General features: G+C 36.1%; 1 protein-coding gene across 2 annotated transcripts; it reads left to right on the top strand.

Moving 5' to 3' along the window:
• The first annotated feature begins 689 nt into the window (after positions 1-689).
• On the top strand, positions 690-18,026 carry LOC117435657 (PX domain-containing protein 1-like). Of its 2 annotated transcripts, none has more exons than XM_034058996.3 (5): positions 690-2,029; positions 10,050-10,141; positions 10,225-10,342; positions 11,438-11,549; positions 15,535-18,026. In XM_034058996.3, the coding sequence occupies exons 1-5, from the start codon at positions 1,774-1,776 to the stop codon at positions 15,653-15,655; spliced, it is 699 nt and encodes a 232-aa protein (XP_033914887.3). In that variant the 5' UTR covers positions 690-1,773; the 3' UTR covers positions 15,656-18,026. The 2 variants fall into 2 exon arrangements, with proteins under 2 accessions (XP_033914887.3, XP_058870762.1); XM_059014779.1 differs by lacking the exon at positions 15,535-18,026 and adding an exon at positions 12,352-15,524.
• Positions 18,027-18,554: the final 528 nt, after the last annotated feature.

Here is an 18,554-nt window from a genome sequence, read left to right as displayed (position 1 = left end):
TTTAAAATATTATTTTACTTATAAGGTTGTGGTATTTGTTATTGCTCAATTATTCATCAGACATGATATGCAAAATGATCCTGAAAAATAATAGTTGAAATAATAATAATAATAATAATAATAATAATAATAATAATAATAATAATAATAATAATAATAATAATGTAACAGATTACCGTGGGTGGGGGAAGAATGAAGCGTGTAAAAATGAACAGACTCTTTTATTCGAATTAGCACAGAAAACACACCAAACAGATACAGACATAACACAACCAAGGCAACTAACATTCAGTCATCAGTTGAATATAAATGATCATGGCCCCTGTTCCAGCTGCTGTCTCTGACTGCGCTGCACTGAACTGTCGGTGCTGCCGCCACTCCGTTACAATAATATTCCAGCCTCTAAATCATTAATATCACTATACAATTTGTGAGTGTGGGTGCACAATGCCAAATTATACGACGCAAATGTATTGACTTTTTTTTTTTTTTTTTTTTTACTGTTCGATTACACAATTTAGTGTTTATCTTAAATTGCCCATCTCATTTATTCCACTATCTTTATATTCCTTCCTCTTTTTTATTCTTTGTAAAGGGCAGCAACAGTTCAAGCTCAGGATTTTGTTGAGCACAGAAGCACCAGCAGAAGCTGAAGTTTTCACCTCTATGCTTCCTGTCCCTTATGATTGCACACAAATACCAATGATGTCAGGAAGGAAAACGAACAGCTTACTTCCCTAAAACTACGAGGACTTCTTCAGACAAAAAAGGGGGGTGGGGGCTGGTCAGCTTCAAGAAGTGGGTGTTTTCTTTTGCTTGGGCAAGGATCTGTTACACATATCACACCCGTATTGAGTTATTTAAGATATCGACTACGTTTTCTCACGTTGATCAGGATGACAACCTATGTTTGCTTGTAACAGGTCAAATAGGTTTTGAAGTCCGGCTGGTTTAAAGTGATTAATATTCCTGGCTGGAGGAAGGAAGGAAGGAAGGAGAGAGAGAGAGAGAGAGAGAGAGAGAGAGAGAGAGAGAGAGAGAGAGAGAGAGAGAGAGAGACTTTGGATAAAGGAAGTATGTTGGAGATTTTCTTCAAAGCAGTTGGACTACTGAACAAGTAGTAGGCTCACAACAAAACCGAGCATAATTTATTTTGAAACTTACAAGGAGAACCATGCAATTTAAAGTTATTTCGGTACCGTCCTGGTTATTTTATTTATTTATTCATTTTTAAGAATTATACGCATCAGGATACTGTCAACTTCTATGGATATTTTTTTTTTAATCTCAGTAATTTATGAAGGATATGATGTTGAAAAAAAGTACGAGTACTAGGAGTTGTTTCCTGCAGTTGTAAGAAGACACAAGGGGAGTCAACGGGGAAGTGATGTGGCTGTTCTAACATTTGCAACTATTTTAATTTAAAGATTCATAAACGTGGTTTCATAATTATAATTTACATTGGGTACATACATATACATTTTTTTTTTAATTTATCTTTTGGTTTGTTTTGTTTTAGGGTTTTTATTTGTTTTTTTTTTCCTTCAGTGCCACGTTTGAAATTGCGTACTTTGCTATCCATTTGGCAACTTACGGCAGCGCGTCAGCATTTCAACTCAGTGAACTAAATTAACAGGAGAAAGAACCATCAGATTTCTTACAGTACAAGCTGCAACGACACTTTATAATTATAATTTGGAAGGTACGTTTGTTCCACATATCACTTGAAGGAGTAAGCCGCTCCACCTCCAGCATGCTGGACTGAAGTAGGATATGGCATCTGCAGTGTTTGAAGGCACTTCTCTGGTGAACATGTTCGTCAAGGATTGCTGGGTCAATGGGATCCGGAGGCTTATCATTAGCAAAAGAGGAGAAGAGGAGGAATTCTTTGAGATCAGGACAGAGTGGTCTGACAGAAACATTTTATACTTACACAGGAGTTATTCGGACCTGGGGAGGCTTTTTAAGAGGTTACTGGAATCCTTCCCTGAAGATCGAAATAATCTTTCTCAGTCACCCCTATTAGAAGGTTTGTATGTTGCTTCAGTATAACAATTTAATTTCAATCAAATCTGTTTTTATTATACTGGTAAGAGATCTACAGAGCTGTTCAGAACTTCTGCGCCGGGTTATTGGTTGCCTGTGTTACATTTTTTTTTATATATAAAACTTCTTAAATTATTATTTTTTTATTATAAAATCAGAAAAAACTTTCTTAATTAAATAGGTGCGAAGATACATTGCAGTATTTGAACATTTAGTTACGTTATTGTACAAGAACATTGCACTCGTTTTTGTTTACAGTTTTATATTTAATGTTACTAGCAAATGAAATGAGACACACTGAACTCTGATTGGTATTTGATTTGAATTATTAATAGTTTAAGGGTATATATAGGAATTATAAGCACGTGGCAATATTCATTTTTTTCCAATATAAAGTTGCAGTACTCTAATAATTTGCATTGCTGCGCCTTTCTGCCACTTCACGTCTAGCCATCTCAAATTTATATTAATATTTTTTTCTAAACAAATACCATATAATCGCTTAACCAATTCAGAATGACAGTCGCGTCTCACACATCTGTGCTGTTGCAACTCTAAACCCGTCTTATTATTTTACCGTTATATATGCATTGACTGCCTTGCTTAACCCTAACCCTAACCCCGTGTAACTATAGACCTGCCGCGCCCTCACCTGTCTCACAGTGGAATCCCACAAACAATAATTTATACTTTGCACTTTATTACTGCAGCTGTGAAGCTTTTTGGTCAATGTCCCCATCATTACTCTGTAGATACTGCTAGTTCAGCTTGTGACTGAAAGTGATACACCTTTATCTTAAAATCAATTTTACATCATGTATAACAACAAATGCAGAATGTCTTCTGTTTATTTTAGTTGTCCCTGTGAAACCAGTCTTCCAGACATCCCATTCATATGACTAAGATATTCTTTGTCCTTGTGACTCAAGATATTCTTCTTGTGGAAATAAGGAGCAGGATTAATAAGGGTGCATGCATTTGCCTCATGTAATTCATTGAGGTAAATGCTTGTATCAGAATTGGGGGATGTATGGATTAGTCAGTCCATCCGTGCATCACACTTACAGTTTTACATGTATCTGGTGAACAGTTTATCCACATGTGATGGACCTTGGTAAAAGTATGCTTTAGCACTAGTTATTGAGAGTTCAGAATCTGGTGATGTAACAGTGTTTCTGTCCATCTTCATGTATGTCCTATATGACAAAAATCCATACTTGTAGGGGCAATTTTGGCAGCAGCTTTTCCACGTAAGCCCCATTCTTGACCTTCTTCAAAGGGTCCTATTACTGACTGAATCGCCATGCTACTCCTGCACGTGTGCAGTTATTTCAGGAGAGCTTTTCAAGTGATTGGAAATCAATATTCTACTAATAACACACTCCTGCTCTCCAGAAGTCCTCCTTGGGCTTTTTGTTTGTTTGTTTTTTTAACAGTTCCCTAGACAGTTCAGAAAAAAGTTTGGAAGTACACCACGTGATGCAATTTCAGACCCAAATTGAATTGCTTTCCAATAATAGTTTTGAATGCCAAAAAAATGAAAAATCAAGATAACTACATATTTATAATAAGAAACATTTGCATTTATTCACAATCTAGGCAGTAAAATAACTTTCTGACGGTATTGTACATACTGCAGCTGTATGTCTAATAATATTTTTCATACTAGTGATATTTTGTATTTGCAGTCTCGTCTGGGGGTGTTTAAGTGACTGTTGTACTGATACTGCATTTAGCATCATCCAATATGCTCTACAGCCATTCATAAGCACACATTCCAGTTCTGTTTTATTGCATTGTGTGATGTGAGCACCAGAACTAATTTGGTTTAATTGCTGACTGGGTTCAAACAAGATCCTAGAAGTGAAGCAATGTGTATGGAAGGACATCTTTACTGTGCCACATACATTTCTGTAATAATACTAAAAGCAACGTATACAATTCTTCAGAGAGACTTCTACTGTAGTCGAAAAAATTTTCAAAAAATTGTGTATATATATTTTTTTTTTTTAGCATAACTACATAGTCTACCATTGAGTGATTTTATAGTTACTGACGAACCAAAAAGGTTTCTTCCCCAATCCAAGGTAGATCACCAAGGAGAACTGGAAGAAACAAATGAAATAAATATTGACAAGAACATTGTTTTCTTTGTTTATTTTTAAATACGTTACCTTTAGTGATGTTAAGTAGTCACAGTTAAATGGTATAAATCGTTTTGTGTGTATCATACATAATCAACTGACATTATTTATAATGAGTAAACCATTAAGGGCTCTGCCCAATGTCAAATTATGTTTGTATAAAAGGAACTATTAGTACACTGTCTCTAGCTGGGCAATGTTGATTGGACTATATCCCAATTTTGAAACAGCTTTATTGATTAGCTTTCTTGTTTTGTATTTAGTTATCTGGCTTTGAAACCATTCCATGGCTTTAGTTGATTTCGTTTTTTCATCTTATTTAGTAGTAGTAGACAGATATTGCACCTAAGATGTATTGATTAGTTGCTTTACATGGCCATGAATAGAAAATATTAAATTATGCTTTATATTTTTCAATGCTGCTAAACTCTCGTTGAAAACAAATGAACCAGTCAGCACAATGGTTAGGGCTAAACTAGTCAAAGCTGTTCACCTGTCAGTGATGCAAATCAAAATCATTAGCCTTGAATACATATAACACTAACATGTCCATATCTACAGCATATACAGTATCTTCATAGAAACATACCCATACACGCACACACACATTACACACACACACACACGCACACACACACGCAACACACACACACACACACACACACAGAGTACTTGCAGTTTTCAGTTATGCTAATGTCTTTGGGGTAAAACATCTAAATTAGAAATTATGAAGTGAAGTATAAATGTCAAAAAATACTTATTGTTCATTTTTTAATTCATGTTTTATACGTTATAAACAATAAAATTAGGCAGGAAAATGAGTATAACAATTTGTTTTCAAGTTGTTAAATATACATGTGTTTTTCATTTTTTGACATTAATATTTTGCTTCATAATTTCATATGTTTTTTACACATTGAAATGTTTGCATTTGAAAAAGTTTTGAGAAGAATTTTTATATAGTACATATTTCACATACACATTTCCTATATGAATGTTGCATTGAAAAGATAGTGTCAATAGTGTTTATATTTCTATACAAGGCCACTGCAGTTCACTAGTGGGTTTTTTTTTTAAACAATACTGTAAGCAATGTAGTTATGTGTGTTATAGAGCAATCAAGATTCAAGAGTATCTTGTTTGCTTCTAGAAACTGCATGCAAAAAAAGAAAACTCCTTCTTTGGTTACTTGGAGCCCTAGCTTAGCTAAAAATTTCCATTTGTCATTTAAAACAATCAAACGCCATCTGACTCACCTGTCCAGTTCTTGTTACTCAACAAAATTGCATCAGACAGGTGGGGAATAATAGTTAAACTGTGGACTGTAATGCCTTAAATGTAGCAAAATACAGCAGGGGCTTAGCAGAGGTTTGGTCCACATGGTGCTATATCTGCATCAGTAATCAGCATTGTAATCTTGCACTGTTCTCATATTGTCATTGGCATGCTTGGGATTTGCATTGCAATCTTTACATGTTTCACATGTTTTCAAATGCATACTGTGTAACACATGCGTTTTACCATACTTTTACTAAACTTACACTAAATGTTTACACTAAAAGAAACCAAGCTTGTCATTTAGCAATCTTTAATTCACATTGATCAGAATCTTCAAAAACTTCTGATCATAACAACTCAAAGTAAACTATACATGAGCAGCTAATATGAAGTGTAGTAGCTAATCCATCACATTTACTCAGTGGTTCTCAACAGACCAAAAAAAGAGCAAAACTTTTGTATTTATTTAAAATGTATACGTGACATGACGTTCTGTAGATGGCACGGGTTGATACAATGGTAGTATAACCCCCCCCAAATGCCTAAGGCTTTTGCACAGCAGTGTATATACAGTATATATTATAGCATGCACAGGGGTAGGGGTCAGGGCTGGCAGGTGACACCATCAAATATGAAGACATAAGCTTGATACCAGCTCCTGCAAGGGAGTCGGCTCTTTTGTACAACACTATCGGCGCTATACTTCAGAGCGGGAGGTCCCGGGTTTGTGTCCCACCTCTGCTTGTGAGAAAACCCTGCCTACGGGATATATATATACACACACACACATATATATTCTTTTTGGTTGGAGTAAGAGGTAGAAATTCACTCCACTAAATGAAATGGCACAGTAGTTACATTTTTGTGGATATTAGGGGTGTGCTGATTCGTTGATTCACACGGTGAACCGTGATATATTTCTTGACGATACGATTATCGATATAGTGGCCCCTGTATCAATAACATAAATCTGCTAACATAAACTTGAGCATGCATTAAATTGTGTCTACACTGATAATTAGATAATATTATTTATTAGCATGAACTCTAGCAGCCTCACCTACCAATCACTGTGTTAAGGGTGTTTTTGTCAAGTCCGCCGGCAGTGGAGCGAAATGGAAGATGAGCGGAGGCGGGTTAGTAATGTTGATAATCTCATCAGGGCGGTGGCAAAATTTGACCTGATCTGGCCGGTTTAAAATCCACTGTGGACTCTCCTCATGTTCTTGATAAGAGTCACGCTGTGTATAAAATATTCAAATTTGCAGCGCGCCAGACTGGGTCTAAAATGGTTGTAAATGCGAAAAAGAAATAATTTGTAAAATGTTTTAGGGGTTAGGCGCAGTGGTGCCTGTTACACAAAAAAAGCTGCCTCTGTCTTTAAAACCATGTGTCAATATTTTGAATGCGCTATGACGTCGGCCTGTAAGGGGAAAACACGCATTTAATAAACTGAAGTGTGAGAAGGACGGTAACAAATACACTAATACTAATAATAACATTTTAATTGAATACAAATGCTTGTAAGCGCAGATAGGTGCTGTATTAACACCAGTAGAATACGGGCACCCCAGTTTCATGCAGCAGTTGTGATGGTGACCAAACGGGTTCGCGTGTTGTGTAAACATTTAGTATTTAATATCGTAAATAGCAGAACCAACTCCACTGCAATTTAAACTTGTTTTACTTAAAAATAAACTGAAACATGTAATCAATCATATGAGCTGTCTGTGTTACATGCTGTTAGATCAGGACTTCACTGATAGTACTGAGCATTGGAGCTGCTGCATTGCAGCATGCTGTTTCATATATTAAAACTGTACACAATGAGAGGTGCCGTCACAAATTCCAGACACAACACTTGAAAAAAAAAAAATATATATATATATATATATATATTGTATTTTAAGCAGTTGAATATGATAGCAACCAACTTGCTCCTGAAGTGGCACCAGCAATTGGATTTGACAGAGGAGCCATTGGCTCCAAAGGCAACAGCTGTATCTGGAGCCCTGATTTGTAATTTTGTTTTAAAGCTTTGTAGAGGCTGTGTGGTCCAGTGGTTAAAGAAAAGGGCTTGTAACTAGAAGGTCCCCGGTTTAAGTCCCACCTCAGTCACTGACTTATTGTGTGACCCTGAGCAAGTCACTTAACCTCCTTGTGCTCTGTCTTTTGGGTGCGACAAAGTTGTAAGTGACTCTGCAGCTGATGCATAGTTCACACACCCTTGTCTCTGTAAGTCGCCTTGGATAAAGGTGTCTGCTACATAAACTAATAATAATTATGTTTTTCTTTCAGTTACATAAACAGTGAAGGTTTACTGAAATGCAAATGGTTTGACTGAAGTCAGATTACTGCTGAAGAAAAGGGTGTCTAAACTCAATTATATGCTGAATATTTGTTTTATATGTGACTTGTTACCAGTACCTCCACATCATAAATGATGACCTAATACTGGTAACAAGTTAAATCTGAACTCTGAAGATATTTAAAGTACATTATCTAATGTTTGGCTGCTACTAGAAAAGTAGCATGTGAATAAACAAAGGAGTTACTCATTACAATAAACACTCAGTTAATGACAATTAGTGACAGGTGTAATCAACTACTTAAAACAAGCACAACTTTCAATTAGATAATCATGCAGCTTACTCTTGAATGGTATTAAAGTTATTTGGGACTACAAGTTACGTTTAGACTGTAAGTCGTTCCAAGACCATGGAGCAAAATAAGCAAATGATCTTTTAGCAGCCTCAGTGCGCACAATGCTATTTGCAAGTTCAGCGTGAGTTACACAGCACTGATTTCTAAAAAAAAGTGTTTATAAAAACTGCTGTACTGCACTCCCTCGCCCCCCACAAATTCTCCCAAACTAATGCTAAACTCACAGAATCTGCTGAACCAGTTTTACCACAAGGACTGTTTTTCATTTTCTACTTGCATATTTTGGGCAAACCATAGAATCCTGTCATACTCTGTAATAACAGTACTGTAATATATAATGGTACCAACAGTTTTCAGACAGGTACCCTAATATCCATAGTTTCCTATGTGTTTTTATCCAGTCTGTAATATACTGCTAAAAACTTTTTTTTTTCTTTCATTGTACTATAACCAAACAATTAAATACTTTAATAACTACATTTTGTAACAGTAATATGCATTTTCTCTTTTCAAAAAATGGCAGTAAATTACAGACTGGAGTAAACACTTTGAAAATACACTCTCTGTTACCTCTTGTATCCTTATAAAAGTTCACCATGTTAAAAGTATGGTAAATTATGGTAAAACCCTGTAAAGAATAGTAAAAGCAATAAATCACAGGTAATCACATGTAAACACACACACACACCATTATCAACTTAATTGTGCTGTAAAATAGCTTGACAGATTATCCAATTATTTTATTATCTTAATGTTTACATTAACATTAGTTAATGTGTGTGTATGCCGTCCAAACTGTCAGAATAATTTGAAATAATTAACACTTTACTGCAAACAATTGAAGCTAGCTGTAGTATATAAAACAATATGCTTTATGTAAGTCATAGCATCTGACAATGTAGGCATTAGCAGCAGAGATTATTTTTGTGGGATGAGTGAAACAAGAGTGCTAATGGACCTAGAATTCCGGTACACTAATTTGTCACATGGTGATTCAAGTATTCTATTTTGACTTCCCTTATATCCATTAGTCAGAGCTTTCCACTGTGAGGAACTACTCTGATCCCACTTTATTATCAATAAAAATCATTTAAAAGGCAACTGCATTGTAAGTGAAAAGTGTCTGTTTTCCACTTGAATGAGAAACTCATTTATATACAGCCTCGTTTTTCCATCTTTTAAATTATCTGTTTACTGCTGGCCAGTAAACTTCACTCTGATTTGTAGGCTAATAAAGGACATTTATTGATATAGACCTGAAATCTCTTGAAGCAAATGGACAGGAAAGTTTTCTGAAAGGAATACAACTATTTTCACAGTATATGAAACCATGAAACTTACACAAAGGTACAATTTTAGAAAATATGCCTTTGCATGTATGTGTTTCTCACAATTGTACAAAGCCTCACAAATAAGTTTAAACTGTAACTAAAAGCAGATTTTATTTCTTAGGATTAACCTTTTTTGCAATAGCAATCCTTTGCTATTGATATTTTTTTATTTGGACAGATGATTACAACAATGTGTTCCAAATGCCTGACCTGGCAGACTGCCCTCTTTGGGGGTGAGGGCGTTCTTGGCCCCTCAGTTTGCCTGCAAAGTTACTAAGTGCCAATTGTGCCAAATTGTGCAATTATTTTGTGAAATCATAATTTGAATGCAGGCCTCCAAAAGTGGAGTGAATTTAGTGATATATGTATTATTTTCAAGATGTGTCCAAAATGCAGGGGATTGAATTAGGTGGTCCATTTGGTGTAATTATTATCAGATCCACAATTAGAAATAGCTTGCATTCTTTTCATTTTCACCAATGCATGGCAGGTTTCGTGCTTTTTAAATAGTGGCATACATTAAAATGATCTTCACATTATTTTGACGTGTTTTGACTAACAACTGACAGTATTGTAATTGTTTCAGGTCTTGTCAAGATCAAGGAGGCTCATGACATTGAAGCAAGATTAAACGAAGTTGAGAGATTACTGAAAACTACAATAAACATGCCTTGGAAGGTAGGTAATTGCAGTAAAGCAGAAACAGTATTTGTTATAAGCAAGTAAAAAACTCTGGCTAATTGTTGTCTCTTTCTGTCCAGTATGCCAGGTCTGAAGTGGTACTTACTTTTTTTGAACGGTCACCATTAGACCAAGTATTGAAAAACGACAATGTTCACAAGATTCAGCCATGCTTTCAAAGCCCAGTAAAAATATCAGGTAAGCCTTTTAAATTATTACTAGTTCTCTGACTGATAACACTTGAGATGACAAATGCTTTATACAGTAACAATATCTGTAGGTCTTATCGTTCAACATATTACCTTCTATCAATAAAGAGTTTTCCGAAAACTAATGTTTTGCATGCAAGTACTGTAGTAGCCTAAGTACGATAGTACGGAGACCAATCCAATATAGTGCTTTATCGAAGTGTCAGGTCTTAAATTCAAAGATTACTATCCTATACCTCTATTCAGATTCCCCACAATGTGCAATCAGCCTTTCCAACATCTTATCCTGTTCTATATTACCAGTTTCTTTTGCAGACATCATTTTAAATTATCACGTCATTTTAAAGCTGAAAAACATTTGCTGCTTCAGTATGGGCTATTAACAAATACATACAGACTTTAACAAATGTATTACTTTATCCCTAACTAGACAAATGGATGCATGCAGACTGACTACAGATTATTATTATCTTCTCTGTTTTCTTAAACCATGTGCAGGAATGAAGGTCAAAGTTTGCACATGTGCAGTACGCTTTCGGAATAAGTTTTCCAAAAAGTGTGTTTACATGATATACATTTTGTTAGTTTTTGGAATTTAATCAGAAATTTCTAGGTGCTGTTTTCCGAAAACTGACTTTCGGAATGTTCCGATACATTTTCCGAAAACTGTGTTTACATGACTTTTGATATCGGAATTAGTTTTCAGAAAACTTAGTTTTCCAAAAAATATTGGAATTCTTATGCTCATGTAAACGCACTGAATGACTATTTCTGACAAATCAGCCACGTTATATTATGTTTGCACCAGTGCAATTTGCCCCCCCCCTCCCTTTTCTATAATGTTAATATAATAAATAAAACAACTCAGAACGGCTACTACTTTAACATTAGTTCCTTCTCCACTTGCATGCAAAAAATAATAGCAATGTTGTACAAACTGATGCAAATCGAAAAAAATGATAACATCTACTGATATTCTGCATTTTTAATAAAAAAAAGATCCAGAATATTGTGTGAAACTCCTACCTTATCTAACTATATAAACATGTGAAACAGTGTTTTTTTGTTTTTTTTCAATTCACAGAAATCATGAGGTCAAATGGATTTTGTTTAGCCAACACAGAGACAATAGTCTTTGACCATAAGATACCCAACGGAAAAGAGCGACGCTTATCAACGGATTCCACAGAACACCTGTGAGTAAACTAAGATTGTGAATAACTGAAAGGATATGTAATAAACTAGGTAATAAGAAAGTAGAATCCATCAATGCCTGGATTAAATAAAACTGACCACTATAGCCATTCATTGGGCCCTAGTGTGACACTATGAATATAAATCAGTTCCATCACATGAAGAGTAAAACTGAGACGTCAAAAGCAGTCAGTATGATGGGGGGGAGTCACACCCAAAGGGGCTCCTTCACTAAAGGGAGGTAGCGTTTTTACTGGGTGGTAAATGTGTTTACCATGTGGTATTTCTTCTGTTGTATTTACTATTCCTGATAGCACACAGAGTAAATGGGATTTACAGCATGTTAGATAACACATCATATTTTTACCGCTTCTTGTTCATTTGCATTGAATTCATGATGTTGAATTATGTAAAATTATGTAAAACAGCCTGGAAAATACCGCTAATAAGCCTTTGATGACTATATCATGATAAAGTCAACATTTTCTTTTGATTTTTTTTAATCTAAATCATACTGAATTCCAGCCACAACTCACAATCCTCAGGAGCATAATCATTAGCCTAATTCAGTATTAAGCTCTACCCGTATACCATCCTATCCCACTGTCAGTGTCACGCTACAACAGCTCCCACTGGATACGCCTCAGTCACACAGGACAGGCTAGCAAAGGCAAGGTACTGTACGATTTGGATTGGTTTAATTGTCTGTCATTCAAAGCATCTGGTAGTGACGTTTTACATGACAGATAATACAACCAATCCAACTGTAAAATTAAGAGCCCTTATTTCTGGTCATTCGGCCAGTCCACAGGGGTCGCTGGTGCGCGGTGAGCCGAGGACACCCCGGCCGACCTAGGCCCCCCCAACCCGGGCGACGCTCGGCCAATTGTGCGCCGCCCCTTGGGAGCTCTCGTCCATGGTCGGCAGTGGAATATCCTGGTCTCGAACTGGCGATCTCCAGGCTATAGGGCGCATCCTGCGCTCCACGCGGAGTACCTTTACCGTATGCTCCACACGGGAGCCCCTTACCCTCTCATTTTAACTCTGAGAGAGTAAAATGTCTTTTCAGGGGGTAAAATGCAACATTGCCTTGAAGCCTTGAGTAATCTCGATAAATATTGTACAATCTTTAAGGATAATGGGATAGGCATTAAAAAAGAGCCTTCCATTTTAACTGCAATGTTACTTTGAACTACTGTACAACCACACGCGTGGTTCTACAAGGTTCTTTGTCGGCTCAATTTTTCGAGGTATCACACTAACTCTGCAAATTAATTACGTTACTTATATTTTAACATTCAATTCTTAAACTCAGTAAACATGTTACAACTTCAATATAAAGCCATACAGGTAAATAAAATAAGGAAATGCATTAATAAGTTATTAAAGTTTGTTTAATATTATAGGCACTTCTATAATTTTATTTAGCAGTTGGATTTGTAGCTGGACTGGGGTGTTTATCCTTTAACCTGTGTAGCTTCGAATTTTTGGGTCCTATGAGGCAACATGCGATTATGTCTGCTGACAAATCTGTGTGTCAGCCTGTAAGACTGCTTCTGATAACTGTAGGCTGCTAAAGTTTACATCATTTTTCAAAAAATAAAATAGGATTATGTTACTCTTTTATTACCCTGACCCTTTCCCTGACTATCACCCTAATCTCTACCCGCTAACCCATATCCATAACCCTAACATTTACTCCAGTGGTGGCCAATACACCAAATACTGCGATCCATTTTGGTGGATCTCAACAGGATCCGCGATCCACCAGTAAGCTATGATCAATAATTATTAGCAGGATTTAATATACTGTATATGAGTTTGTTATTTTCCTCATATTAGTCTGACAAACTGTCTGGAAACTAGTAGCCATCGCATGAAATCAGTGAAATTGGCAGGGTATGGGATTTGTAGTTTTTAATGTGTGATTAACAGTGGGCAGTGGACACCAATAAACTACATTCCTAGAGTACATTACGATTGAGCTATGAGTTTAGATCCGACTGTGAGGTTTTTTTTTTCTTTTGTTTTATACTTTTCAGCTGAAAAAATAAATCATGTTTATTGTTTATAGTCAACTTTTAGGAATTTCTAGTCGCATATGTGCGCCCAAATTAAAATGTATGTTCGCACAAACATTTTGTTAGTGTCATACGCAGAAACCGTTAGGATATTTTCATTTGTGCTACTGGACGACACAGAAGGCTCTGGCCATCAGCCGAAACAAAATCTGTTGTATGCTTATATGCTTGTTCTGATTTATGCTTAGTGCTTGTTCTGATTTGTCCTGAGATCCACCGAAAATCGCAATCCATGTATTTGCCACCGCTGATCTACCCCAATAAAATAATACATTCCAGGCCCCAACGTTGACAGTTAAGTCTGTTATTCCTGTCATGTTTCACTGCCAATAAACCAGGATCCTACCATGGAAAAGTAAGCACCTGTTATTTTCTAATTATGTGTGGACTGGGGGTTTCTGTAAATGTTTAAGATGGCAAGGGTAAAATCAAACAAAATCTTTTTAAATTAGTCCTTTCTGCAGTTTCTAGCCCTTTATGAGTGTACAAGTTTCACATAAGCAGTCTCATTCTTGAGGCAACAATTTCACAGAAAGGCATTTGTCAGGAAATTCTAAGACACCACTCCTATGACACACATCCTCCTTCCTCACTGGCTTTCCTCCAGGCCTGGCTGTCTTTACTGGGTTCTTTATTGCTTGATGGTACATGTTGTGCTTTGCCATGCACTTTCACAAACCAGCACTAATTACATCTCTCAACATTTGCTGCAGCGGTGTGCAGAAAATTCTGGCTTGCTATAACATTGATATAATAGCGCAATTATAAAATATGACCACAAGGTTAGGTGGTGAGAGACACTTAGTTAAATACCTAATTAACTAAAATAATGAAGCCTGAGATTCAATTTGAATTATCAGGCCAAACAGATACAGTAATAAAGACTGTGTGTTTTAACAGAACATTATGTATTATCTTTCTGATAGTTGTTGTTATTTGCACCTTTTTAAAAACCCTATACAGGTACTAGTGTTATAATTGTATTGTAAGTTAACAAGTTAAAGTCCAAATTATTTGACCAAGAAAGGGCATCGCCATAGCAATGCCCTTATCACTATTATACTACAACTTTTTTAAGTCATTTATTTATTTACTTTGTTTGTCTGAAATAATCATTGTAGTCCACTGAAAGACTTTATTTTCTGAGAGCAAGGCTTGAGTGTCCATTGCAGTTGGTGCCCTGCTGTTGTATAATAACTGATAATAAACCACAATTAAATACATACAGGTGGAAAGGGTCATTTTACAATATCTGTTTTGCTTAACAGTGTACAAAAATCAAAGAAATAATGTGGCAGTAAAAAAAGTTTCCTGTGGCAAGTAGAATAAGATGAACTGTTAAACAGATAGATATACCAAAAGCTAACTTAATACAGGGTGGTCCAATAGACTGAGCCCTACAATATGGCTCTTCTGATTTATATGTTAAGTACCCCACTTTAGGCTGTTAAAAATGGTATTTAGCAAACAAATACTGAATCAGTGTCTGAGTTCAACTCCTTATTTTTATATTTCTTTGCTACCATCTAGCTAGCGTTTTAGTAATCTGACCCTATTGCAGTATGAAGAGTTTCCATTTTTTTCATGTTTTTGATTCAAGAGCCCATCTGTCCTCAACATGGCTGTTTTAGCCAAAAAGGTTGAACAGCTCTGACTAAATAGAAAAACAGAGAGAGACAGACACGTGGGATGTAAGATGCTAGGAGTCTAAAATCAGGAAGCAGATGTGTAGGATATGTGTTTTGATTTGTGTGTCAGCCATTGTTGCTGATATCGGTAGTGTCATCTTAATTAAAAACCCATTCAAATCATAAATAATCCAATGTATTTTAAAGGAAAGGTAGTGTTCGTGATAATATTTTAGTGATGTATTTTTGCATATCTCTCAATTGCTGTTTCGTTGCAGGTTTGAGAATGGGAGTGACAAAACCCCAGAGCTGGACAACAGTGACGAGGACCCGGAGGCATACGTTACCAATCTGTCCTACTACCACCTAGTCCCTTTTGAGACTGATATTCTGGAGTGAACCTGCGGTTGGATAAAGCCAGAATCAGATAGACAGGACTTTTAATGTCCAGAACTGCCTGAAAAACTTTTGTATCTCCATTCTTGGTATAACAATTTTGAGCAGAGCAAACACGAGTGTGTCTCATCATCACATACCTGGATTCAAACTTTGGATGTTCACATTGCTTGTTGAGAGTTATTCCGCTTCTAACCAGATCCCAGTCTTGGCTAGACACAGTTTCTTGTTGACCTGGGGAATTGGCATTACTTTGTAAGTGCAAGGACATAAATAGCTAGCAGCCACCAATACACTGCAGTAAGAATCTTGAACTCATCAAGTATTTAACAAGCCTCTGTGAGAAGCTTTAGTCAAGCATGGAAATCTTTCCAGTCAGCAATCAACAAACTTAGAGGTGTATTTGAAGAATTCAAAAGGAACAAATATGAAACAGCCTATAGAATTTGCTTTAAATATGCTACGCAGGCTGCATGCAGGCACTGGTTCTGTTTTAAGGTCAATTATTGTTTTTTCTACTGAGCATTTTCAAATCTGCTTCTGCAACCTCCCTCAATTTCCTCCCCTGAAGTAAAACACGGCTGAAATTTAATGTACACTTATACACGTGTCCCTTGGGACCTATTCAAAGTCACACCAATAAATCTCTTGTTTTAACTTCCAAAGGTTGCCACTTTGGCTATTATACCCAACAGATTAAACACTGAAAGTAGTCGGCTGTCCTTCTAAATCACCGGAGTGGTTTTGCTGTGATTATTTCGCTAAATGAGTTTTATCTTCCGTACTGTGCACCCATTTAGATGGCCAAGCGTTGTTCTCATAATACACCCACTGTTTATTTTCAGTCCTGGAATTTCAGCAACAGCAGCCAGCTTCCTAAACTCCCCTCACAAGGAGCCAGTGCAGCTTAGTGCTTACAGCTGCGACATGGAGCCAGTAACAAAATTCAAAAGGAAAGTCTTCCGTGCTTCATTTTACAATTAATAACCTTGTGTTCATTTGCTACTCCTTGATAAATGGGATAACATATTTGAAAATGTTACTGATAAAGAACTGTGAAAGGAAAATAGTTGCTGTGTTGTTCTAAGCCAGATCTTTTACTCCATAAACTGCAACAACGAAGCTTTTATGAGAGCACACATTTTTCACCACTTTTTCTTAAGGGGTTGTTCCCGACTGGTTTTCTGCTGGTATTTACAGCAAATACTGGTGTTATTGTGACTGGGAACTGGAAAACATACCGGTATTTGTTGTTGTTGCTGTTGATTATCCAGCACATACTGTATAGTGGAGCCTTGCTACCCGACCTGAGCCCGACGGCACGGGTTCGGGTCGGGTTGGGTGTACTTTGTATATTATAGTTTGGGCTCAGGTTGGGTCATTGTGTTGGATTATGGCGTTTTTAATTTTAAGTGAGTATTCTATTCTTCTTCTGGTGTGGAAGTGCTTCCTAAAACTCACTTCCTGCTTCACAATTTTTGAAAATCCACTTGCCATGCACCATAGGTTTGTTGAGAAATTACGACATTGTTGTATTCAACAATAATAAAATTGTACAATGTAAATCTTGCAAAATATTACTTAAATATAACGGCATAAAGACGGGAAATTCATTTCTGCAGAGGCACACTAAAACGGGATGTCTTGTAGCTGTTTAAACACCATAGTTGTAGTGTAATATTTGTTATTGAACATTAATATAGCAGTTTCATGGGTGTTCAGTCAAGGGAGCTACATTAAATCAAGCCAATATTATATCATAACTATTTTTAAAAAATGCAGCTTTTCTAGTTCATCTGGAAATTACAAGTGCTGTGTTGAAATGCTTCAGTATCGTTTATAAGGCATCTGTTTACTATAGATAAGTCTCCAATAGTTTTGCATAACCCTATAGAATTAACAAATTCAAATGAAACCTGCTGAATAATGTTACGTTAGCATATTGAATTACATACCGCTTATAGTTTTCCATATACTTAAGGAAAAACTGACAGAAATTGAAAAATCTGACATTTCGAAATCTAACAAGAAATACTGTACTACTGTTATGGCCTCTGATAGACTTTTGCAATGTCATTTTTTGGTTTCTATATATATATTAATTATATCTCAGCCTTAAAATTCTAGGTAATGCAAAACTTTTGGCCATAGCTGTACATGTGATAGTAATTATTAAATGACATTTTATTTAAAATATGGATGGAATAATAATAAAAAATGAATACTGGACATGGACCATAGACCTCCCTTCTACGTACAGTTGGCACACATATGCAGGGTATTTCTTGGTTCAATTTAGGAGTTTTTTTTTGTTTTCTTTCCAGAACAAAGTGATGAAAATCTGTTACTAAAGCTCAGTAAACTCTTATACTCACTTCAGTGTTTTGTTTCTTCACTGTGTGAAATAGTTACCCAGGGAAACCAAACAGTTTTATTGACCTGGCACCCAGCCACACCAGTGTAATTACATAACTATATATTTTGCAAAGGAGTAATGTCCATTTGTACTCAATGCTGAATTGTTTATCTAGCAATTAGTCTTCTGACGACCTTAAAAAAGAAGCTCTTAAATTCTGGCATGCAATCTGTTACATCCAACAGTGTTTCTCTTAGTTATAGCAGTTTGAAAGGAGATGCATTTGTATACAGTACAGTATTTGTACTCTTTTGAGGAAATACTCTAATGCAATATCTAATATTGGTAAATGTAATGAAACCATTACATTACATGATCCCCAAATTGAAGTCAGTATCAAAAGTAATAGTTAAAACAAATGGTCTACACAAGCAGTGCGGCTATGCAGCTGAGTGGAAGAAATACACTAACAAAATCTGTCAAATGTTGCCTTGCTAGTTTGGATTAAAGATATTTGCTAAACAGGATAACAGTAGCTAGGATTAC

This window comes from Acipenser ruthenus, chromosome 3 (assembly GCF_902713425.1).
Source record: "Acipenser ruthenus chromosome 3, fAciRut3.2 maternal haplotype, whole genome shotgun sequence".
Classification (NCBI taxonomy): Eukaryota; Metazoa; Chordata; class Actinopteri; order Acipenseriformes; family Acipenseridae; genus Acipenser; species Acipenser ruthenus.
Note: the sequence above shows the minus strand (reverse complement) of the source record. Positions and strands in the feature narration are given on the sequence as shown.

Excerpts from the sequence above, each read along its gene's own strand:
- LOC117435657 (XM_034058996.3), top strand. The coding sequence starts at position 1,774 with ATGGCATCTGCAGTGTTTGAAGGCACTTCTCTGGTGAACATGTTCGTC. Across the intron at positions 10,142-10,224 it reads CAATAAACATGCCTTGGAAG|TATGCCAGGTCTGAAGTGGT; the intron begins GTAGGTAATTGC and ends CTTTCTGTCCAG. Across the intron at positions 10,343-11,437 it reads AAGCCCAGTAAAAATATCAG|AAATCATGAGGTCAAATGGA; the intron begins GTAAGCCTTTTA and ends TTCAATTCACAG.